This window comes from Hibiscus syriacus, unplaced genomic scaffold (genome assembly GCF_006381635.1).
Source record: "Hibiscus syriacus cultivar Baekdansim isolate YM2019G1 unplaced genomic scaffold, ASM638163v2 tig00003973_pilon, whole genome shotgun sequence".
In the NCBI taxonomy this organism is placed as follows: domain Eukaryota; kingdom Viridiplantae; phylum Streptophyta; class Magnoliopsida; order Malvales; family Malvaceae; genus Hibiscus; species Hibiscus syriacus.
The window spans coordinates 329,405-354,478 of record NW_024061989.1 but is presented as its reverse complement, the minus strand read 5'-3'; the positions used below and the strand labels follow the sequence as shown (position 1 = coordinate 354,478).

The window sequence follows — 25,074 nt, the reverse complement described above, 5'->3', positions numbered from 1 at the left end:
TTGTAATATATGTTAAGGTTTTATACAAGATTGTGTTCATGTTATTATTACTAAAATGACCTTAGAACTTAGGTTAGCATACTACATATTATATTTTTGGACTAACATCATTGAATGTTGATTGTTAATCGAACGGTTTTGATTTGAGAACGTGGAAGATCAGATGACTATGAATTATGACGGTGCGAGGCGGCTAATTGTTTGAGGTCATTGCATGTGGGGCTGCTATGAATAAATGCCAATGAAGAAGATGAGAACAAAGTTAGATATATAGTTGTCCCCTTTCATTTTCAATCTGACTAGACTATGATTCTATGTATAGTTAACTAATATTTTATATATTAAAAATAAATGATTTTATATGTTATTATTAAATTAAATTAATATGTCATCTAAATATTTAATTCATCCAAATTTAAGACCAATTAAAACTCATTGAACATACTCAACAATTAATTAAAATGAGTATTATTCTCTCTAGAGGTCCTAAGTTTGAGTAGTTACGTTTCTAGAGTACATATATATTATTAATGACCAAAGAAAATTCTAAATATACACTAATAGGGATGGACATGAGACCCGAACCCGACCCGATTGGGTCGGGTTTTCTTTAAAAAAAAGTCGGAGTCAGGTCGGGTCGGGTTTTTTAAGTGTCATGTTCGGGTCGAGGGTGAAAAATACCCGACTCGACCCGAAAAAATATATAATTTTACCTTATATATATATTTAGGAATAATTATAATACTACCCCTCTATATTTAAATTTTTTCAATTAAGTCACTGTTTTTATTAAATAAAAATAATATTTTTATTATTATTTCGGGTCGGGTTGGGTTTCTAAGCTATATATCGGCTCGGGTAAACTCTTATTTTGGTCGGGTCGGGTCTCGGGTGGAAGCTCCCTTGTTCTCGGGTCGAGTAGGGTGGACCAAAAACTCAACCCAACCCAACCCGACCCATGCCCATCCCTATATACTAACTTATAATCACTCTAAAATATTTAAAAAATTAAGATCAATCAAGGTATTTTAGATTAAAAATTAATCAAGTATTCTTAACATGTGTAATCAAATAATTTACAAGCATATGAATTATTATAAAGTGTATTAACAGTAAAATTTTTTACAAATGACATTAAAATGATGATACGTATCTCATTTAATTACTTTTTAAATTTTAAAATTTATTACAACAAAAATTTATTATTATTTTATCCTTATTTTGTAAAAATATAAAATTTTATATATAGAATAATTATTCTTATATATGATTAATACATTAAATATATAACTTTATGTTTATTGGTGTCCAAATTGATTCTTTCTTGCACGTTAAAATTTTGAACTTTTCGTTTGCAGAATTCTATTTTAATAATAAGTCAAACAATGTATTTTTTTGCTCAACTTTTTAGCCAAAATTAGTATAATCCGGACACCAAAATTAGCCAAATTTCAAGCAAAAAAGATTTGGACAAACAAAGGTCCAAATTAATTAAGAACAAGTTCAATAAATACAAAGGTTAAGATGCAAAATCCTAAACGCCTTTTGATCTTTTGCTTAAGCTTTTAGAAAATAACAAAAACTTTAAATAAAATCAAATTCTCGTTTATGAATCAATTCTCTGACGTGACTTGTTCATGTGAACTAACTTCTTCAACATGACATCCATAATAATAGATAAAGTTATATCTAGAGGTAATCGGTCATTCGGATCGAGTATGGGTCGGATCATTTCGGTTCGGGTTATTTTGGGTTCATATTATTTCGGTCTAGATTTGGTTCGGGTCAGATCAGATTTGGTTCGGGTTTAGTTCAAACCAATGAAAATTCAATTCTATCGATTATCAGATCGAGTCAAAATCGGATCGGTTGATTTTCGGGTCAGGTTAACATCAGATCGATTGGCTTAGGGTCGGGTCAATATCATATCGATTTGGGTCAACCATTAGACTTTTGGGGTCGATTTTAATTCGGGTCAACCTTTAGATTTTCGAGTCAACCTTCATATTTTCGGGTCAATCATTAGATTTTAGGTTCAATTGTTACTGATTTTTGTCGTCATAACTTTCAATGTTTTTCTTTAGTACATATAATTCAAGAAATTTATATGAATATATATTGTCACATCTCAAATTCAGAATTATAAGTTTTAGTTTTAATCAATTTAATCTATAAATCTTTAAAATAAAGAATGTTATGTGTATATATATTGTCACAATTCTAATTCAGAGTTAGAAGTTATTTCATTAGATATAGAGATGATCTTTTAACTGAAGAAAGATTATATTGAATCATTAAACTATTATTAGAAGTGGTGGTTAACTAGTAGTATAATATAAAGTGAGAATAAAACATAGATCATTTTATTGGGCGTTTCTCCCGAAATATCACCCTAACCCTATATATTTCCCTGTCAGACACCGTTCAGACTATATTTCTCGATCTAACACCCTTTGCAGGAAGGCGCCCCCTTGAACCACGCTTTACGCCACGTGGTTGAAGGCGCGCCCCCGGGGACGCGCCTTACCAAATGTGTAAAAAACTCGGGTGCTAGTTTTGTAAATATTTTTAAACAGGTGCCAAATACGTCATTAATTTCTATTATGGTGACATTTGTGTAAAAACGTCAGCATTTTAATTGTGCAGACACCCCCACACCGCACGGTTCCAAGTTATGAACTGCTGGGGTCTTGTCACAAGTTAATGAAGTGGGTAGTGTGTGTAGTGGTTGAGTTTATTAGTATTTTAATGTGTAACAAGTTTATTTTTTATAATAATAAATATTTTATAATTTAAAAATTATAAAATTCATATATTTTTGAAAAAATTATTGAATAATAATTCATTTGAACCTCAGTTGTAATTAAAAGTTTATTTTAATATTTTTTATATTTTTAAACAATTAATTTTAAAATTCAATAATTTTTTTAAAAATATACGAAATTTATAATTTTTAAATTATAAAATATTTATCATCATCATCATCATTTTGTAAAATAAATACTAGTTATAAACTTTTTATAAAATTATTCATATTTTAAAATACTTACCCTCAAAGTTTTTATATACTAGATTATACGTATTGTGTAATTTTAATGCAAAAATTTAAATAATTTTATTAAAAATGAATAAACATTATTAACTATTGTTAAAAAATAAAAATTAATGAATAATAATTAATTTGATCCCTCAATTGTAATTAAAAGTTTATTTTAATATTTTTTATATTTTTAAACAATTAATTTTAAAAGACAATAATTTTTTCAAAAATATTTGAAATTTATAATTTTTAAAATTATAAAATATTTATTATTATAAAAAATAAACTTGTGACACAAATACTAATAAACTCAACCACTACACACACTGCACACTTCATTAAAACCCCAGCCAATTCACAAACCGTGCGGTGTGAGCTGTGCATAATTCAAAATGCTGACGTTTTTACACAAATGTCACCATAATATAAATTAATTACGTATTTGACACCGTTTAAAAATATTTACAAAACTAGCACCCGTGTTTTTTACACATTTGGTAAGGCTCACTCCCGGGGGCGCGCCTTCAACCACGTGGCGTAAAGCACGGTTCAGGGGGCGCACCTTCCTGCAAAGGGTGTTAGATCGAGAAATATATTATTTTTTTTATTTCCTGTTAATAATTTATTTTATATGAATTTTAACAAAAGAAAAAAAAATCTCTTTATGTACTGCGTAAGGCTCCTAGGAATTGGTTTACCAAATTACATGGTTATTTGTGTTCATTGCGTATTGGTTCTTCTCAAGGTGATAAGTCATTGTTTATCTATACTACTAATGGGATTGTTATCATGTTACAGTTTATGTAGATGATACGTTTGTAACTGATTTCTCTAAGATTATTCAAGAGGTTAAACAGGATCTCAATGATAGGTTATCTCTTAAGGATCTTGAGCACATCATTGATTTTTTGGCATTGAGACTGTTTGTACCTCGACTGGTCTTCTTCTGCATCAAAAGAAGTATTTGGAAAAGTTGTTATACAAATTCAATTTGCAGACATCTCGAACAGTAGACACTCGTACCTGTCACTCCCAAGTCAAGTAAGATGAGTGGAGGAGCATTTGTTGGTGCTCAGGAGTACCATAGTGTTGTAGGTGTCCTGCTAATATTTCTTTTTTGTGCATAAAGTGACACAATTTATGCAACAATCTTTTCAGGCACACTAATCGAGAATTAAACGTATACTGTGTTAGCTAATGGGGCCTGTTAGTGCTTAAGACTTTCACTTATGTTGACTGGGACAGTAATTTTGACGTTCGATATCAAGGTATTTTGTGTTCCTGGGGCGACATTTGCTATCGTGGAACTCTAGGAAACAAAGTAGTTAACCTCGTCACTCTTTGTTGGGTCAAACTAACCGTGTTGGTCCACCAAACTAGACCGGGTCTATATAAAGCTTTCATTGGCAAAAATGGCCGAAATCCGAATATATCTTAAGGCTTACATTCCTTATTTCCCTAATCTCTAGCTAACCTAATAGTGTGATTTACAGCTGCTGCTCCTTCAGCTGCTTATTGTCCAGTTGTATTCATGAATGAGAAGATGGGAGACTGTGCACTTGATTAATGAATTCAATGTATTTCTGTGTCTATTTCAATAAAGAAAACCCATGCTAGTTTAACCTGAAAATTTACATGTCATTAATTGGTGATTAATAAAAAAATATTGGTAATCTTAATTTTGTATTTAGTGTTCGTTTTCTTGATGATGTAAAATTACTAATTTACCCTTACATAATTAATAATGTAAGTCTTGCAATGCTTCGACTGATAATTTGTTGTTTGTTTATCCGCTGCCATGTGTTGGTGTATGATTTAAATTTGAATGCTTTCGCATAGTATGCATGTTTAGGGTTTTTTTTATGTCCACCAAGATTGGATTCTAATGTACGTTCAAGTATTCGGGTAATTCTACGTAACTGGGTATGGGGTGTTACATTTGGTGGTATCAAATCTATGTTAACGATGTTGTAAGTTTGTGTGTCGGGGTAGGAAAATGGGAACCATATTGTTGTGTTTTTATCTAGAAATTTTTGCAGTTCTTGACTTGATCGCCGATGCATTTCTCACATTATGTTGTTTGATTGTATAGTGTTTAGCCTAGTTTCGTTATGATGTCACGCCGTGCTATTGTTTTTGTTCCAGAGTGTAACTGTCCTGCCATTGGAGCTAATGCAACAAAGATTGGATGTGGTGCCAATGGACCCTCGTCTATGGCTCCACACCCGAATCCTCCTGTTGACGTGTTTCTTGAGGCGATTATCAATGCCTTTCACAATGTCGTTCCTAATGTTTCACCTAACCCTATGCCAGTGCCAGTGGTCGTTAAAGCGTTTAAGGGCATTGGGTGCCAAAGATTTCTATGGTGTTCTTCAAACTGAGCTGACAGTTGCTAAGGATTGGGTTGAGAGTGTGGTACTAATATTGGATAAGATGGATTGCTCTAATTTGGAAAAGTTGCGTTGTGTTGCATCACTACTGTAGACTGATGCATATAGTTGGTGAACGACGAATCAAATGAGTGTTGTCGAGGATAGTTTGACCTGACCGTATTTTCTAGAGGTGTTTAGGCGAAAGTTTCTAGGAACGTAGTATACGAACTCGAGGAAGAAAGAGTTTCTCGACTTGGTTCATGTAACACCCCCAACTCGTATCCGAGTTTGAGGTGTTACATCAACTTTTAAAACCTTTACTTGTTCAAAATAATGAAAATTTCTCGTTAAAGGAAACTTCATATTATTTCTAAATAAAAGTTTATAAACTTATACGAGCATATACAATTCAAATCGTTCCTGTTACATGCCAACTATATCTAAAAAAATACATATCAAGCATTTCTTTTTCTGATCTGAACTTTGTTAGGAAGATGTTGACCTGTCTTGCTTCTCTCAACTTCTCTTTTCACTTTCCGTAACCTGCGTGTGAAACACTCACACGCTAAGTCGATGACTTAGTGAGGCATAAAAACACATCTAATGAAATTCATATCCACTAATCATGCATGACTGTTTATGCTATCAAATCATACAACTCATATACTTTTTACATATAACAATTACATACTCGTACACATACATGTCATTATTTATGTTTTTATCATACTCTTATACTCTTATACTTCCTATCGCTTATTTCTTGTTCATATGATCTCTTACGTTCATATTCTATATCTTATAACAAATTCTTATATCATCATATAAGTCATTTATACTTATTCACATATACATCAACATATATTCATGTATATCATGTAACAGATGCAATAACCCATATCACACATATATCATGTTATGCAATTCATATCACACATCATATACATATATTACATACATTGTTTTCACAATTATCTCTTTATTAGCCCATGTACACATATGAGAACTATAGATATGTGAGTCTATAGAGGTTGTGCACTAATGTTGTCACCATAGCTCGTATAAATGCACCGAAGTGCCACGTAGAATTGCACCGTAGTGCCGCGTAGAAATGCACCGAAGTGCCATATAAGGTTGTCCCTAAGGACCACATAGAAAATTCCTTAAGAATCATATACATATGCCAAGGATCAAGTATGTGTCTCAAAAGACCTCACACATGTTCCAAAGAATACATATATGTCCCGAAGGACCGCGTAGACCCTCGACTCTTGGCATGCCAACTATACCTCTAGCTCTCATGTCACATAACATGGGCATTAATATTTATGTTAGCATACATTCATATATACACATAGTCTCATAGTTCTTTCACATAGCTCATTGTCATATAAATCACACATCACATATACATATAGACACATGGTTCACTTACGCGTAGAACATTTTCATATGATTCACATATCACAGAGCTTATCACATATAATTGTATTATTTTTCATATAATCACATAGTCATATAATATTTCATATGACATATACTTTTTATTTCATATATCTCATGTCATGTATCATATCTTGTGATCATGTAATCATGTTACTTATAATCACATAACTTCTACTCATAGGGTTCAACATCATTAATCTTAGTTCACTTTTTCATATTATCATACGTTTATATAACCTTATATGTCCTATCAATAACCTATAAACTTACTCATATACTCATATATACTCTTTAATATAATTTGCATAGTAATGCTCTATAATTGTATCATATAATGAGTTTACCTAAGTCTTCCTTTATAAAGTTTATACTACAAGTTCAAATAGTCTCATTCTATCCTATACATAGTTTCTACTTATCTTATCTCGCTTCCCCTTTCACTCACATAAATCATCTATATACTAGTTTTATCTATTTATTTAGTTCAATTTCCCATGACTTCTATAATACTCTTTCATAAAGTTTTGTAATTCTTCACTTTATAACTCATAAACTGTAGTTTCCTTTAAGTATATAAATCTTCCCTATATAACTTATGTATCATTACTTAGGTTTATGCCCTCAAATTTATACTATCCTCATAGAGTCTCTTAACCTTTCTCGTGTAATCACTTATACCATATAATATGACTTATACTTGGTTATCTTATGTTCACATATATATATCAATGATTAATTAACTTGTAGTTTATGTCACATGTTCATTTCATTCTTTATGTCTTTATCATATAACTTATTTCATGTTCTTCCATTATTACATAATAGTGTTTTACACAAATCATATAGCATATACAAAGCATATCAATATCTTTAGTCATGCATACATACAATTAATGTAATACATATAATCACATATAATCATAACAAACACATAATCATGTTCATGACTTCATGCATATTACTCTAGGAAATAGACTCATCGCAAAGTCTTATTTCCATTAAACACTACATGTCACTAGTATGCACTCACCTGGCCTCACTTGTCAATACCAATCTCTTATCTTTCCCCTTGATCGATCTTACTTGTCAATGACTTCGAAACTCGTTTAGGCTCTGTATCTACATAAATGTACATTTTAAGACAATTATTAGATACCTACACCTTGTAATTTGATACTAGCAACTTAAACAAACTTAATAAACCAATATTCACATTTTTTTCTTTAGGGGGAATTGGTTCCCTGTTGTGGGGGTATCGGTTCCCCGTGACATTCTGTAATTCTAGTTTGTTTGAGGGGTATCGATTCCCCTATGAATGGGTACCGATTCCCCTAGCCCATAAATCACATTTTCATTCCGAAAATTACTTCATTTCAACTCAATTGCTTCATATATCATCCCCTTTTTTATTCTTAACTTACATACACATGATTAAACTTACTTATACTCATTTATCACATCTTTAACCTCAAAATTCTATCCTCCATATGCAATTCAAGAATTACACTCAATTTTCAACGTGTTCTAAATTCAATTCTATTGCTTCTAACTTCTTAATTAAACCTTTGACAAGTCAAATTTGGACTAGAAATCTAATAACTATCTTCCTATCAATATTTCATTGATTTGCTTCCTTCTTTTAATCCTTTCTATTCATTTCCTCTTATTGTCTTATGACAAATTAAGCTTTCCTTAAGCTTAAGTGTCACTTGATAATCAAAACCAAACTTAAAATTCAACTGAAAATCAACTAGTAAAAACTTTCACCTTTGCCTTGAGCTCCCACGTATGAAGAAGAAGAAATGAGAAGAGAAGAACTCTGGAAGCTTTGATATTTCTTCCTCTCATCCACGTGGTCACTCCCTTAAAAGGGAAAGAATAAAAATCTTTCCTTGCCAAATGACCCTTTTAGCCTTCCACTCCTTTCATATTTACCAATCAATCCTCTTGAATAAAATTCTTAATTAAATCCGTGAATTTTGAACTTGTTTCGAAATCGAGTCCAAAATTTTCAAAATTTGCAATTTAGTCACTGACCCTGATTTTGGGATATTACAGTTCAGGGGAGGATTTGGGTGTCTGAGTATGAGGTAGAGTTTGTTTGCTTGAGTGAGTATGCTAGGGAGATAGTTCCGACTAAGCTGGAAGGGTATAAGTAGTTCAATGATGATTTGAAAAGAGAGATTCGTGTGTTTCTTGTTATCGGTTCGTCAGAGGTGGTTGATACCTTAGTGGATCAGGCTAAAGAGATTGAGTTCACTTTGGTAGGTGACTCAACATGAGAGTTTTCAGGGAAAAGGCTTTGATATGTTGGTTCTCCGAGTCGTTAGTCGAAGAGATATCGAGGTTTTGATCATCGGGGTGATCATCATGATTCTCGGCCGCTTTTTTGGTTGGTTGGAAGCAGTCTCCTCTCTGTTCAAATTGTAGTAAGAGGCATCCACGTGAGTGTTGGCATCTCACTGAAGGTTGTTTTCACTGTGGAGATGTGGATCATCAATTGCGAGATTGTCCGAAAAGGCTTAAGAATCGAAATGATGCTCTTGTTCCTTCTAGGGGAGGTAGGAGTGTTAGTTTTTAAATGGGTTAGGCTCATGGTAGGGGCCGAGGTCGTACCGATGTAACTGAGTCTGGTGGTCTTGGTAAAGTGTATACGATTCTTGAGCATCAAGATCATGTCCCAACAGATTTGATCACATGTACCTTTTTGCTAGAATATTTTCCTTAACTTGCTTTGATAGATTTCAGTTCCACGTATTCTTATATCCTTAGTAGTTTGGTGAGTTGGTTAAGTGTTTCTGTTAGTGTTAAGGATGTGGGTTTGGTAGTGACAGTCATTAGAGGATAATGTATTTATGGATCGAGTGTACCAGATGTTTTCTTCGGTTATTCAGGGCGAGGTGTTTCCAACAAATTTGATGGAGTTACCGTTTCATGGGTTCGATGTTATCTTGGGCACATATTGGCTTCGTGAGCATCTTATGCATTTGGATTTTGAGTTGTCTCATGCGATTTTAAAGACATCAGATGGTTTTAAGATTGTGGTTTGTTGGAGATAGGTCTAAGTTTTTTTCCAATGCAGTGTCAGCATTGGATGCGAGTAAGATGTTGCAGATGTGAGGATTTCTAGGCCTATGTTCTTAATCTAGAGTGAAATAGAAATGTGTGTGCAAGACATTCGAGCGGTTAAGGATTTTCTCGATGTGTTTCTGGAAGAGCTTCTGGGTTTGCCACTGGATCGTGAGGTAGAGTTTCACATTGAGACTTATATTGATTCGACTCATGTGTCTATTGCTTCCTATTAAATGGCACCTAAGGAATGAAGGCGTAGTTGCAAGAGTTGTTGGATTGTGGTTGAATATGTCCGAGTATTTCTCCATGTGATGATCCAATTTTGCTTGAAAAAGGACAGTAGATGCACATGTTTATCAATTATCTTTAGTTGAACAAGTTGACCATCAAGAATCGATATCCTTTACCAAGGATTGATGACTTGATTGACCATTTTTTAGGTGTTAGGGTGTTTTCTAAGATTGATTTACGTTCTGGGTATTATCAGTTGAACGTTAGTGAGTCAGATGTAATGAAGACTGCTTTTAGGACACGCTATGGTCATTATGAGTTTTCATTTATGCCATTTGGGTTGATAAATGCACCTACTACTTTTATGGATATGATCAATTCTGTGTTTCATCTATACATGGATCTTTTTTTGGTGGTGTTCATCAATGATATCTTGGAGTATTCGAGTTCGGAGGAAAAGCATGATTCGTATCTGAGGGTTTTTTTGCAAGTGTTAAGGGAGAAGAAGTTGTTTGCAAAGTTTTCGAAGTGTGAGTTTTGGTTGAGGGAAGTGGTGTTCCTTGGTCATGTTATTTCAGATGAGGGTATTTGGGTTGATCTGAATAAGATTAAGGTGATAGTTGAGTGGAAGATGCCTAAGAGTGTTATCGAGGTTTGTAGCTTTCTAGGTTTAAAGGGTTATTATCATTGTATCGTGGAAGTTTTTCTCTTATTGATGCCCCTTTGACGGGGTTATTGTAAAAGAATGTTAAGTTTGAAAAGATGGATGAGAGACAGAGGAGTTTTGAGAAGTTGAATTCGGTGTTAATGAAGGCTTCTGTTTTGGTGCAGCCTGAGTTGGGGAAAGATTTTTTGGTGTTTAGTGATGCGTATATTACCAGTCTTGGGTGTATGTTGATGTAAAATGGTAGGGTGGTTGCTTATGCGTCGAGACAATTGAGGTCGCATGAGCGTAACTATCCCACACATGATTTGGAGTTGGTTGTTGTAGTGTTTGTGCTAAAGATTTGGCGTCACTACTAGTATGGGGAGATGTGTGTCCTTTACACCGATCAAAAAAGTCTCAAATATCTCCTTACTCTAGCGTTAGAAGACATTGCATCGTGGATGAGTTTGGGTTCGCCTCAGCATACCTCCCATGCATCCTTCCCATTTGATGCATCAAATGGTGAATTTCCACTGTGGAGGGCACTAGCACTTGACTATGCAATGGCGCTAGACAGGTGCAGGTTCCTTTGCTCTCATTTTTCCAGGGAAGATAATTTTTGGAAAGTTCATTTCATACAAAATTAATAAGTCCAATTGTTGTTGCAGTCGGTGGGTAGAAGTAACCACCATCACCGGACAGATATATTTGTGGGGTTTATAGAGATGGTTGATGGCTCACTTTCTTGTAAATACAGGCAGATATACCTCTTGGATCGATACCGTAGGAAGGAAGGAAGGAAGGAAAGAAGAAGAAGAAGAAAAACCTGCTGCCACGTTAAAAAGTTAACGATAGTTAAGTGTCATATCAACAAACACTGATAGAAAGTAACGACAGGGACTTTCTTGAAAACAAATTAAAAATTCAATGACTATATTACAATTTTTAAAAGTTAGTGACAAAAATATAAGTATCTTAAAAGTTCAAAACCTATTTATATACTTTACCCTAAAAATAATTGAAGAGAAAGTCAAAATTGGATTATCATTATTTCATTTAAAAATAATCCCCTAATATTGTAACAAACTAAAACTTATTACAAAAACAGTCAGCCACAATATATGAAAAGGTATTAGAATTACCCTTGCACAAGAGGACGAGTGAGACAATTATTTTTTTGAAAATTTAATATTATTATATATTTTAGATTTTTTATATATTTTTTTTATTAAAAATTTATTTTCACTGCTAAAATGTTTTTTTTAAAATAACACTGCTAAAATGTTATAAGTCTAAGTTCGTCCCTTGAAATTTTAAAAATTCAAGTTGACCCTCACTAACACAAATCATGTTTTCGTCCCGGATTAAACATATAATATGATTCTGAAAAACTTTGAAACAATTATCGTAGCTGCATGTGTAAAATATTTCTAAATCATGATAAAAAAATAAAATATAAACTGAATACATAAACAACATAATGAAGAATTAAAACACAATAAATAACATAATAAAATATGAAAATATGTCAACATTTTAACACATGTACGATTTCTTCTCATAAACAAATCAAATTCGAATACAAAACTTTACCCTAGAATTAAATTGAATTGAATTTACCCAACTAAATTCTTTTGTACTATTCTTTATAAAATAAAAGAAAAAAAAGGACCATTAAATTTGTCCCATTTTGGTATATAAAAATTATAAAAAAGGCCTAATGCTTCTTTTGCCACTTTTCTCTCCAATAACTCAACCCTTCAATAATAATTCAGCAAAATTTTTAAAAAGGGACTAAACTTTTACTTTTTTAAATCAAAAAACTTACTTTATAAACAATGTGTATATATATATATATATATATATATATGAGTGTTTTAAAAAATAAAGTATATACAAATGGTCCTCTGATTATAGGATATTGATTTTTTGAATTATTTGACTATTAAAAGATATGAAATGGACCTTTGACTATAGAATGGTGCTTTGTTTAGTCCCTCAACTGTTAAAAGTTATAAAACGGTCACCTGACTATTATATATATTCCAAACTCGTCTTTTTCCATTGAACAATTAACGACAACTTAAGTTGATGTTAACACGTTGACTGTGATATGATAGTTGTTTAAGATTATGGGATTAAATTTTATCATATTTCAATCAACAGATTAACGTCTAACTCATTGTCATCAGTTTTTTTAACGAAAAGGACAAGTTTAGAACATATGAAATAGTCGAATGATCGTTTTAGAACTTTTATTAGTCGATGGACTCAAAAAAAATATCCTATAGTCAAAGGATCGTTATGTAACTTTTAATAGTCGAGATACTCAACAAAACATCGTCCTATAGTCGGACGACTATTTGCATATTTTACCCTAAAAATAATGAATGAAATTAGTAACCGATTCAACCCTTGTTTTCCGATTCAACGATTTGATCAATTGACCTGTGATTCGATATTAAAATAATAAACAAAAATGAAATTTATGCCAATAAATATGTTTTAGTGAAAATGATTCAAGTAAGACTGTTGGTTCTATACATTGAACCTATTGATTCTTCGTCCAACTAATCCGATCACCACAATACTTCATTGATTAATCGGTTCGATTCTAATAATCGGTTCGATTTTAGTTTCTAATTGGACCGATTGGTTCGGTTTAATTCAACGGTGAGCAAAGGCCATACATAAAGGAAGTACGTAACATAATTCAAGTTGCATTAAAATTTTCTTCAAATACATTATGGTCCCACTTCCCATTATCCAAGAAAAAGGAAAAGAAAAGAAAGCGAATTCCTACCACCATTATTTTTTGGTCATCCTCCACTCGTATTACAAATTAGAGGAACACATCAATTCACCTTTGGAGTTTTTGTTTTCCCTTCGACATACACCGTGGGATATACCATCGAAATACCTTCCGAAAAAGTCGTCGGTGGTCGGAGTTAGAGCTTCGGTCGAACCACGAAACAGCTTGTCTCGAGCGCGCTACGAGTGATTTCTACATGCATCATGATGTTGATTTTCGATTCTTTTATGAAGGAGTGTTTGATTCGGGCTTGACGATCGTCGGTGCATCCGATTGATGGGCGGGGAAGATCGTGGACGTCAGTGAGATCGGCACGATGCAGAGTGCCTTGGACTGGAGAAACTGCATGGCGGCTCCGATGTCTTCTTCCATCAGCTTAGCCACTTGCTGCTCGGTGCCATCTTTTGACCATTTTTCCCAAGCAGGCTGGCTTCCATCTCCCTATTCATGGAAAGATAATCAAAAAGGTAAAATCATGGAAGAATAGAAGACTTGGAGAACACGGTAGGTCCGAAAAGGCGATAACGACAGCCAACTACTCTATCCGGTTAATAGATTCATAGAAAACGACCCGGGAAAGTGAAATAATGTACATTCATAAATTCCAAAGCAACAAGGAACTTGGGCAACAACAAATGAGATACCTTAACACACAAGTCACTACTTCTTTGTCATTTTTTGTCATGCATACTTTATGATTTCGTGCCTAATCACAGACACTTGCATGCTTAGTACTTCATATGGCAAGATTCAACTATTAACAATTACAATTATTCTGTATTTTACCTCGACGGATAATAGGGGTATATCGGCTATAAGCGGTGTCACGGCACCTGCTGCACCAAGTCTGCTCATGCTGAGAACCTGTTCAAATAACAAAAATAATCAATCGGTAAGCCGGTTCACGGTCTTTAATTGTTCCAACTAAAAGTAATGCAGTTAACATTCATTACTATTCGACGATAACTTATTTCGCGGCCTCGAGATTCCGGGACCAGACAAGAGTCGATTTATTTGACATTGAAACAGAAAGGGATGCCTTAAGGTCTTCACAGATATCTAGGATTCAGCATAAGGGTCCTACCCCAAGTACTTGCCAAAGACTTTTGCAAGATATTATCAGAACAATTAACTGAAATTAGCTGAAGTACTTTTCGATAGTGATGATGAGGTGTTTTCGTCTCGTCTTCCTTTTTGCTTTTTCAAAATTTTCCTTGTCCTTAAAACATATGAGAATGCAAAAGCAACGATGACGAATTCGATGTTCTGAAAGCAAATATTAGAAGATGTCTGCAACTTTATTACCATTATTAAAATGATTCCTTTCTAAGCATGTTGAGAAAGACTAATTTAGCATGAAAGCAAAATGAAATTTAAAGTATGACAAATCTTAGTTAATCCGAGATTGGTATCGATATTTTAAATGTTAATTACCTTAACTTGAAGTCTAAGAAACTTCACGTAATCTACGATTTCGTCGAGCATTGCTGCCCTGTCCGTCTGCAGAATATTCAGCAATGCATCAGCAGATATGGAAAGAAGTTGTCACATTGTAACAAGAAATCCTAACCTTATTGCAGCTAGGAACCAACTCTTGCAAAGCCTTCATTCTTTCGGCGATTCTTTCTCGACGTAACTGCATTCACCGGAGAAAATAAACGTGGATGGACCGATCGAGGATCAAAAGAATAGAAGATAAGGACTAAATAAACAAAATGAAAAGATTACCAGAACTACTTAATGTCAAAACTCATTGCTAAGAAACAACAAACATGGTTTATTAAGACCATATGATGTGTCCTGAATGAAGAGGAGCTAAGCGATTGCTGATAAAGAACTTTTGACAAGAAAAGAGATTGAATTTTACCCGCTCGGCTATACTGTGGGGATCGGTTGCCTGTCCTCGCCTAGCTCGTACCCTTGGACGGACGGCAGGTGGGTGCGGTGCAGCAGCAACCGGACCCGAAGTCGGCTGGCTATGAAATGGCTGCAAAAGAATGTATCAGATTATGCAATTAAAATGTTCTAAAGTCATGTACAAAACAATTACACTTTAACCTTCAACGTTTCATTATACAATAAAATCGAAGACGAGTCCGAGATGCACTTTTGATGCGCTTGTTACACACGTGCTATCTCTCAAACACTCAAGTCGCGTTTGGGAGATCTATTTCCGACAAAGACCATCACTAGGATGCTGAAAAGGACCGCACAGGTCTATCACCCTTTCACCTTTGTAAAATTGTATAGGATCCGAGATGATAATTGCAGAGTTCCCCACACGTTCACAACACTTCATATCCCGTGCCACTAATCACTGCCCTTTTACCCCCACCCTCCCTTTAAAGAGCGTGAATGACACGAATAATAAAATGAAAAATAATAATAAACCCCCTAGGTTTTCTCTATGCATCAAATATACCCCTGACCTTAATCATGATGAAACCGTACAAAAAAGGTCAAATTTTACAGTACAGCCTTAAAAAGGAAGACAAAACAAAAAGGCGCTTCAATCCCAGATTTTCAATTTCTTTTTTGTATATGCAACAATATATATATATATATATATTATAACAACTGTTAAATTTTCATCTTTTTATAAAAATTTAATCATATTTTTTTATCATTGGATAAAAAGGAAAATGAAAGAAAGAGGGTATATCTGACCAGAAAATAAGTTTTACCTGGTGGAGCTGCTGTGGAGGCTGGGGGGGCGGCGGCGGTGAAGGGCGAATATGCTGAGCTTGCATTTGTCCAAACGGTGGAAACAAGCTTACCATATGCATAGAATCTCTATCCTGACACAAAGCAAAGTTACAAAAAGAACACATGATGACTAAAGTACCCTTCTATTTTCCATATTACTAAACATATAATTATGAAAAGGTTGGAACAATTTTTTAAGAAAAATGTCATTTTCCCTTAAGTCCAAGTTTGGATTAATTTCCCAGCAGGAAAAGGCCGACTTTAAAGAGGGAAAAATAGGTCCAAAGTGAAAACTTTGCAGGTAAAATTTCAGAAAATAATGTTCCTATGCCTAATATCATCTTATCATTTATGCATAGATTGCTTAAATTCTATCAGATTTTTCTTTTTCGATTCTTCATATCGGTGAAAAAGACAACCCAAAGCTGCAATAATTCATTAGTGATGGACAAAATGAAATTATAAACCCATATTTTGTAACCATCCTTCAAAAGGAAAGGGAAAGTGGAAGAAAGATGAGTAGAAAACATAACAAAAATAAAGGGTTTTAATTGATGAAAGAAGAATGATTGATTTCATACACTGATCCCACCAACAGCTGAAGCAGCTGAACACGAAGCATTGTTGTTGTTGCTGCTGCTGCTGTTATCAACAACTCCATCTTCATGTCTCAAGAATCCATGTTCCAAATTCAACTCTAAAGGCATCATTCCCATCCCTCTAAACCCTCCACCACCGCTTCCACCGGTTGCACCACCACCACCTCCGCCGCCGCCGTATCCCGGTGGTACCGACAGGATCTGCTCGAAGAAATCATCACCTAACCCGGCTTCCTGTTGATTACCTGCCATATCCAAAACACAAAACAAAACAACTCCTACTCCTACTCCTCCTTCTACTACCCTCTATTGCTCCTGTATGCATGAATCAAAAGACGTGTTTTTTGATGTTTTTAGATAGTGAAAAAATATTCTAAAACTGGGTTCTTGTGGAAAGTCATGGGGTTATAAGTTGAAGGGGGGTAACCGAGAAAAGGTGTTGGTGAAATGGGTGGCAGATTTGGAGCACAAGAATCCGGAAAGAAAATTGTGGATTCCAAGAAGAATTCTCAAGTTATGGACTGTGTTTTCTGAGTTCCAGACACAGCTATTGCGCTCCCAGGTATGGTTTTAAATGGAAAAGTGAGAGCAAAAGAACAATAATAATAATAAATAAAAGAGAGAGAGAGATGGTTTTTAGGCCAAGTCGAATAGAAGAGAGAGTGGGGGAACAAGAAAACAAACCAAGTTTATAAAGAAATCAATGGGGGTGATTATTGCGCTTTGATGAACTCCATCCTGATTTATATAGATAATATATAATTCTATATATTCATACTAAATTAAATAATTATAAATTGTTCGAAAATTATAAAATTAAATTTATTAAATTCTAATTTTAACATAATCACCTTTAGAAATTATCAGTTTCATGTCAATCGATACTTTGAATAAATTTCTTCGTTTTTGAAAATTATAAGCTTTCCATCATTTAAGACTTTTAGATAGACTTCTTTGTTTGCTGAAGTTCTTAAGGAATTTATATCCTTCGAAAATAAGATACTCATAGCCTCTGAACCAACTATAGTGCATAGGTAATACCTCTAATATACTCACGTGGTCTATTAGAAAAAAATTTAAGTCAGGTCTAGTTAGTTTGTTGACCTACAAATAGTCAAAATTATCTTATGTCTATCATCATCATCAGTTAAGATAATATAAATACCTCTCAACTACTATTAAGAGAAGGGTCATCTCCATTTTCTTCTCTTTTTTCACTATTATCTTTCTCCTTATGTTTTCTTATTTCTCACAAAGAAGCACCAACCAAAAACCGTCACCTCATCTTTCGTGTCTCTCTTTCCAAATTCAAAGGGTAAATTGCCAATAGTCAATAAGATAAACATATCCTCATAAATAATAGGTGCAATAAGCGTGGACGAGCCTCACAACTGAGAGAATCAATCGAACATCAAAGTAATCATCCTCACCTCTCATTTACTTGTTAGAATCTACCCAAATGTATATGATTTTTCTGGCCAATCCATTGTAAAGGGGTAAAAAAACAAATCACATAAAAGAAAAAGAAAGAAGGGACAGCGTGAATGATACAATTTGTCCCTCTCACCAAGATTATTCCTCCCACGAGGGAACGTCTTTGAAAGCGTAAGGGTCACACCTTGAACAATAACGTTTACTTGAGGTTAACATGGAAAAGTTGGAAAGCTTCTACAATGGTACTCTACATCACCTTTTAGGCGGGTAACCATAATACTTAATCATTAGCCTGTGTTGATAGAGATATCCTCGTGAGAAATTGTCAAGGAATAGCTCTCCTAGAGACTATCCGAAGAACTCTTAGCGTATGTATTAAAAAACCCTTCATTGATATATTATGTGAGGACCAAAATATATAAAAGATCAGTATATGAGATTATGTGACTTATGGATAACATAAAAAGAGTATTGATCGGGGTTTTAAATTTGTAGAAATGACTAGGTCGTACTCCCCATGATTCCGATCTAGAGTATGCTCTTATCTGTCGATTCAAAGCGTGAGAAACTCTAGAAGTACTCCTATCCAGGTACTTAGAAAGATCTCTCTTAAAATAAAATATAATATTTGAACAAATAATACATACAAATATTTAGATTTTGATCTCTCTTTTTATGTGTTGAGTCTCTAGGTACATTTCCATTATCCTCACCTATGTTACCACAACGTGAGATATCTTCACTATGCCACGAAAGAGATGTCTCTCTTTATTGCTAATAATGTTGAGTTACCTTCGTTCTTAATGTTGAGATGATTCAACTCTTTTCTAAACTTAAATAACATTATCACCCGAGACTGAGAAAAGGTGTTGAGATGCATTCGTCATTAACTATATAACCCTCGAGTTGTTTTCGCACCTATAGAACTGTGAATTGTCTCCGAGGGTGTTGAGTTGTCTTTTCCCTTAACTTACGACTATGAATATATCTAAAGGGTTAAGATACCTTCATTTTGACGTCAATATGTATTTTTCATGTTTCTAATACGATAAAGATACCTTAATTCTACTACAACAAAGATGCCTTTATCGTTAAGTGTGGAGAATCCTTCAACGGGTAGAAATAGAGATAACTTCGCTCAAATCTAAATTTTTAATACGATTTTATAAGGATGTAGAGATTCTTCACAACATAAGCATCAACACACCTTAGTCCACTTAAATGATTAAATGAATCACAAATAAATACAAGATTTAAAGACTCACTCAAACAACGAGGTGTGGAAATAATTAATAGATAGTTTGACCTAAAAAAATCAAAAGAGATGAAGTATAAAAGGGGCCAAAATTTTATTCAGTTAAAAGATTTTGTACAAAAATACTAAAATCACCTACTAGAAAATTAAATTTAAGTCAAATAATCTTCAATAAATGCCTCTAAACCTACAACTTAAGTCCTCAAAGGTCCTTCTAGAGTTCGAGAGATGCCTCATAAATGTGTGTGTGTGTGTGTGTGTGTGTGTGTGAGTGTGTGTGTGTGTGTGTTTCTTGGCGGGATTGGTAATTTTCATTTTTTTTGGGGGACCGGGGGGCTACAGCCCCTCCCAACATCTAGGGATGGCAAAAAAACCCGAACCCGACGGGGAAAACCGAAAACCGAATTAAACGGGTCGGGTTCGGGGATGATAAACGGGGACGGGTATGGGGACGGGAAAAACCCATTTATTTTAAACGGGGACGGGGACGGGGACGGGTTTGGTAATCCCCACCCCGATTACTCGATTACCCGCCCCGATAAATATTAAAAATAATATATATATATATATATATATATATATATATAATATTAATAAATTTAATTTAAATAAAAAATATATATTTATATATTTAATTTAAATATATATATATACCCGGCCCGATTCTCAGCCCAATACCCGACCCAATACCCGGCCCAATACCCGTTTAAATAACCGTTTATGCTAAACGGGGATACCCGTTTCCCCGCGGTTTTCCCCGATTACCCGACGGGGATCCCCGTTTAAATCCCCGTGGTTTTTTAAACGGAGACGGGTACCGGTTTTTTAAACGGGGACGGGGACGGGGGGACCAATACCCGACCCGTTGCCATCCCTACCAACATCCATATAGATTCGTCCTTGATGGCCAGGATTTAGATTATAGGCGAGCTTGTGTTTTTTATTGCTTAATGTTTATCATGATTGTGAATATAGCGAGCATTATTGTAGATATCGCGGTTTAATAACGGTTTCAAACAATATCATTATCTCTATGTAACGGATGCTATTACAATAGCGGACCACTATTTAAATCTATGCTCATGGCTTTGTTTTATTCTCGAAGCTGTTATGCGTTATTTAAGAATTTGGGCTTCAATGGAGATTTTGTTAGGGTTAGGGTGAATAATTAGAGTAATTGAGTAAAAAAATTACTTAACATAATGTCTAAATCTGCTTAAGCTTTAAATCAATTTTTTATTAGTATTATTTTAAGTTAATTGTATCATATATCTTCAAATTATAACTCTCGTTTTAAATTAGTCTTTAAACTTTTAAATATTCCGACTTTATTCCTATATTGTGACTTCCCTTCTAAATTAGTCTTTAAACTTGAAAACATTCTAATTTCATCCCTAAACTATGATCCTCTTTCTAAATTGGTCCCAAAACTTTTAAATATTCCAATTTCATCCTCAAATGCATCAAAATATGTAATTAGTTTCAACTACAATTTAACCTAAACTTTTTTACAAACATATAATAATATACATTGGCCTAACGATTTTATTAAAATGGGATGTGATTAGTATATATGTATAGTTTAAGATAAAATTAGATTGTTCAACAAGTTTGGGGATCAATCTAGAATGAAGGTCATATTTTGGGGATAAAATTAAAGTATCTAAAATTTGAGGATTGATTTAGAATGATAGTCATAGTTTAAAAATAAAATTACAATATTTAAAAGTTTAGAGGCCAAATTAAAATTAATATATTACTTTAAGGACATATGATACAATTAACTCGAATTATTTAACGAGTTCAATGTTTTTTATAAAGATTTCATGTAACACCCGAACCCCGGGTTAAAAGTTTTGGGCTAACCCAAGATGGGCTTTGGATTTAATTCTAGCTTGTAAGAAGGTTTGCCCTCAAATTTAAGTGGATTTGGGCTTGAGACAAGCCCAATAGATAGTAAAAAATGTGTTTTTAAAACTTAGCTAAAACCAGAAGCACCCAGAAGGTAATTAGACCTAAGTTCAAAGCAAAGGCTAAATCACCATTTATGAACAGTGATATCATGTCTGATTTCTTTGTCCCCTATTTTCGTCATCTTTGTCTTCTCTCCCAAACTCCCTACCTCTTTTTCATCTTCTTTCTTAATTCTCTAAGTAAAAGGTTAGAACTTTAGCTCCCTTCAGGCATTCTTCAGTAACATCAAGGTAAGAAACGAATTCAACACTTCCCGGTCTTTCTTTTAAGCTCTCAAACCACCCATTTCATCATAGTTCTTAATAACAGGTTTTGTGAGGGTTTAAAGGATTTAAATATTTCAGTCAGTTTCTAGTAAATTCTAGGTGTTAGAAGAGTCTTTAAAGCCCTTAAAACCTTTGAACTCCATTAGTACACTTGTATTTGGTTGTGTTTAATACAAGAGGTTGTAGAAGACTCCAAAGCTAGGGGAAAGAAAAACTTACCTTGGGTTGAACTTTTGACGTTTCCAATAGTCTAAGATCATCAGGTAACTCACTCTAAACTCATATATACCAAATGTAGCTCATTTAGATGAGATTAGTAAGTTGTATAAGTTTGAAGCATGTTCATGGTAGTTTGCATCTTTTGTGTGTTTTTAGCATGTTAAAGACCTTTTTTATGACCCTCTTTAACAAATAAAACACTTAATAATCAATTGGGGACCTCAGTGGGGTGTTTAGGGATAAAAAGATGGGATTTTCATGCCAAAACAAGACACTCAGCAACAATGGTATTGATATTGTATAAACAATATTGGTATTGTTCGTTATTCAGGCATAAAACAGACAAATTTATAAGGGAAGTATCGATACCAAGGCATGAGTATCAATACTCCACATAGGGGTATAGATATTGGGAAAATTTTTAAAACATTGAACCTAAATTTGGTATCGATACTCAGTTAAGTATCGATACCCTAGCACCAGAGTATCGATATTCAATATAGAGTATCGATAATGTCTTTCACCATCAACCGCGTAAGACTGGGGTTATCGATACCAAGGGTTCGATATCGATACTGAAGGGTCAATATCAATACCCACGAATAGAAATTGGCAAAAAATCAGGATTTAAGGATCAGGCTCGAGGTTCCCTAATACACTTGAATAACAACAAATAAGACTTCAAACGATAACAATAATTAATATTAGAAGAGTAGAAACAGTAACAGCTAGGGTTACATAAAACTAACCTTGTTTGACATCTGGGAAACAGTCAGGACACCCGAGTTACTCTGAGCAGAGATACGACAATTAGTGGATCCAAGTTAGTGCTTCGACACTTCAATAGCAGACTGGGCTCCAGATGCCCCAAGATTCGACGGAGTGGTTGACAAGTGCAAGTTTTTGCTGACAGAATTCTGGACTTCCAGTCGGTGGGCTTGAAGTGTGTGAGCGTTGAGATGATAGAATTCCTCCGCCGCACCATGATACTTACCCCAATGTAGCAGCCTAGGTTTCAGTATATTATGTATTCACATGTTTCAAAATCGTGCCGTTAGCTAGTTCTTTTAATGAATACATATAGTATAATACAATTTTTAGTGAGGCACTGAGCTCGTAAGCTCAGCGTTTGGAATATGTTTCCGTACGTAGGTTCTTAGGGGAATATTACAGGGAGCTATCGTCATCAGATATTCCAGTGCAGCATATCATATTCTAAGAGACCTTTTAGAGTACGTCTTGAGTCATCTTTAGAGGGCATGTACTTTTATGGATCCGTGTTATGTATTCAGTCGTAACTCATTTTGGAACTCATTATTTTGTACTATTTTTGTGGATGTATTTTGGGAGCTCTCCGTAACTGGTAAATCTAGTTTATTATTATGTTTTTATATTATATTATGGTTGTCTAAATTTCAGTGATTTACAAGCAGATTTAAAAAAAATTGAAACACTATTTCGGTAGTCTCATGTAACATTGTAATCCATGGATTTTCGGGTCAAATTGAATTATAGTGATACATTTAATAGGTTCAATTTAAATGACATAATTTATCCATAATATAATTTTTAGAGTTGTAATTTGATCGATTATAAATTTTTAACCTACATGGGAGTTGATACTAAATTTAGTGATTTGCTTTGACGAATTTAAATATATGTGATTTATATAAAAGTTGGCATTAACTTCAATGACTCATAATATATATTGCTTTAAAAAATTAAAGGGATCGGAATAGTCTAGATATTAACTACATCTTTGACCTTTTAATAAATAAAAATCCAAATAAACATTAAACAACATATAGTATTTCAACTTAGTTTAATTGTTAAACTTTTAATAGTCAATTACATCATATGTCACCAATCTTTGACCATTATTTTAAATTGGTCCCTAAACTTTTAAATATATTAATATTATCCTTAAACTATGACTATCGATCTAAATTAGTCCTCAAACTTTTGAATATTTCATTATCATCCCTAAACTATGATCTTCATTTTGAATTAGTCCCCAAACTTTTAGAATATTTCAGTTTCATCCTAAATTATACGTATATACTAATTACATCTCTTGTTAATAAAATCATTAGGCCAAGTTATATTATTATATGTCTGAAAAAATAAAATTTAGGTTAAACTATGGTTGAAATAGGTTATATATTTGGATGAATTTAGGGATGAAATTGGAAGATCTAAAAATATTAGGGAATGAAGTTCATAATTTGGAGATGTAAATGGAATGTTCAAAAGTTTGAGGACTAATTTAAAATGATAGTCATAGTTTAGGGATGAAATTAAAATATTTAAAAGTTTATATATCAATTTGAAATGAGGGTCATAGTTTGAGGACATATGACGCAATTAACTCAAATTTTAATTAGATTAACATCATTACTAATACAATAACGTAAAAAATTAAGTTTTAATATGTTTAGAACTCCTTAAGTGGATACAGTACTTTAGTGTTATTCCCCATAGACGTTTTGAGTTCGAATAACTGTATTTGTAGGGTGTGTATACACTATCAATGGTCAAGAAAGATTTTAAACAAATACTAATTTATAATAACCTTAGCTATTAAAAAATAGAGTATTAATGTGTTTATATACCCAACTTCCTTGAACTCATTAAGCAACATTAATGGTTAAAATAAGTGTTATTCTTTCTAGATATCCCAGAGATAGGTCTATATAGAGAGTGGGAATGGCTCTTACCCCTCCCAAAATTTTTGATTTAATAGCATTTTAGGTCCTTACAAGATTAAATTTAAGTAAAATTAGACTTTTACTATCTCAAATATTTTAGATTAAATACATAATAAGTCCTCATTATTTTGAATTTAGGTATATTACCTCTCCCAATATTTAATCCCGACTCTATCCCTAAACTCTCGTTCGAACAATTAATTTTACAAAATGTATATAAGTTATCAATAACTAAGAAAATTTATTAACATATATGAAAAAAAATATTCTCTTCAAATTCAAATATTTTTTTAA

At 33.5% G+C, this 25,074-nt stretch overlaps 1 protein-coding gene and 1 long non-coding RNA gene across 2 annotated transcripts; one reads left to right on the top strand and one right to left on the bottom strand.

Annotated features, from left to right (window-relative positions):
• The first annotated feature begins 3,774 nt into the window (after window positions 1–3,774).
• LOC120185302 lies at window positions 3,775–15,860 on the top strand. Its single transcript, XR_005522107.1, has 3 exons — window positions 3,775–3,785; window positions 11,459–11,465; window positions 15,721–15,860. It is a non-coding gene; the product is annotated as an uncharacterized LOC120185302 (long non-coding RNA).
• On the bottom strand, window positions 13,839–17,176 carry LOC120185275 (transcription factor UNE12-like). Its single transcript, XM_039189545.1, has 7 exons — window positions 16,907–17,176; window positions 16,304–16,417; window positions 15,487–15,606; window positions 15,190–15,255; window positions 15,054–15,119; window positions 14,406–14,483; window positions 13,839–14,060 (listed from the first exon to the last, which is right to left on the bottom strand). Exons 1-7 carry the CDS (start codon window positions 17,174–17,176, stop codon window positions 13,845–13,847), a joined length of 930 nt encoding a protein of 309 aa, XP_039045476.1. The 3' UTR covers window positions 13,839–13,844.
• Between the last annotated feature and the right edge of the window lie 7,898 nt (window positions 17,177–25,074).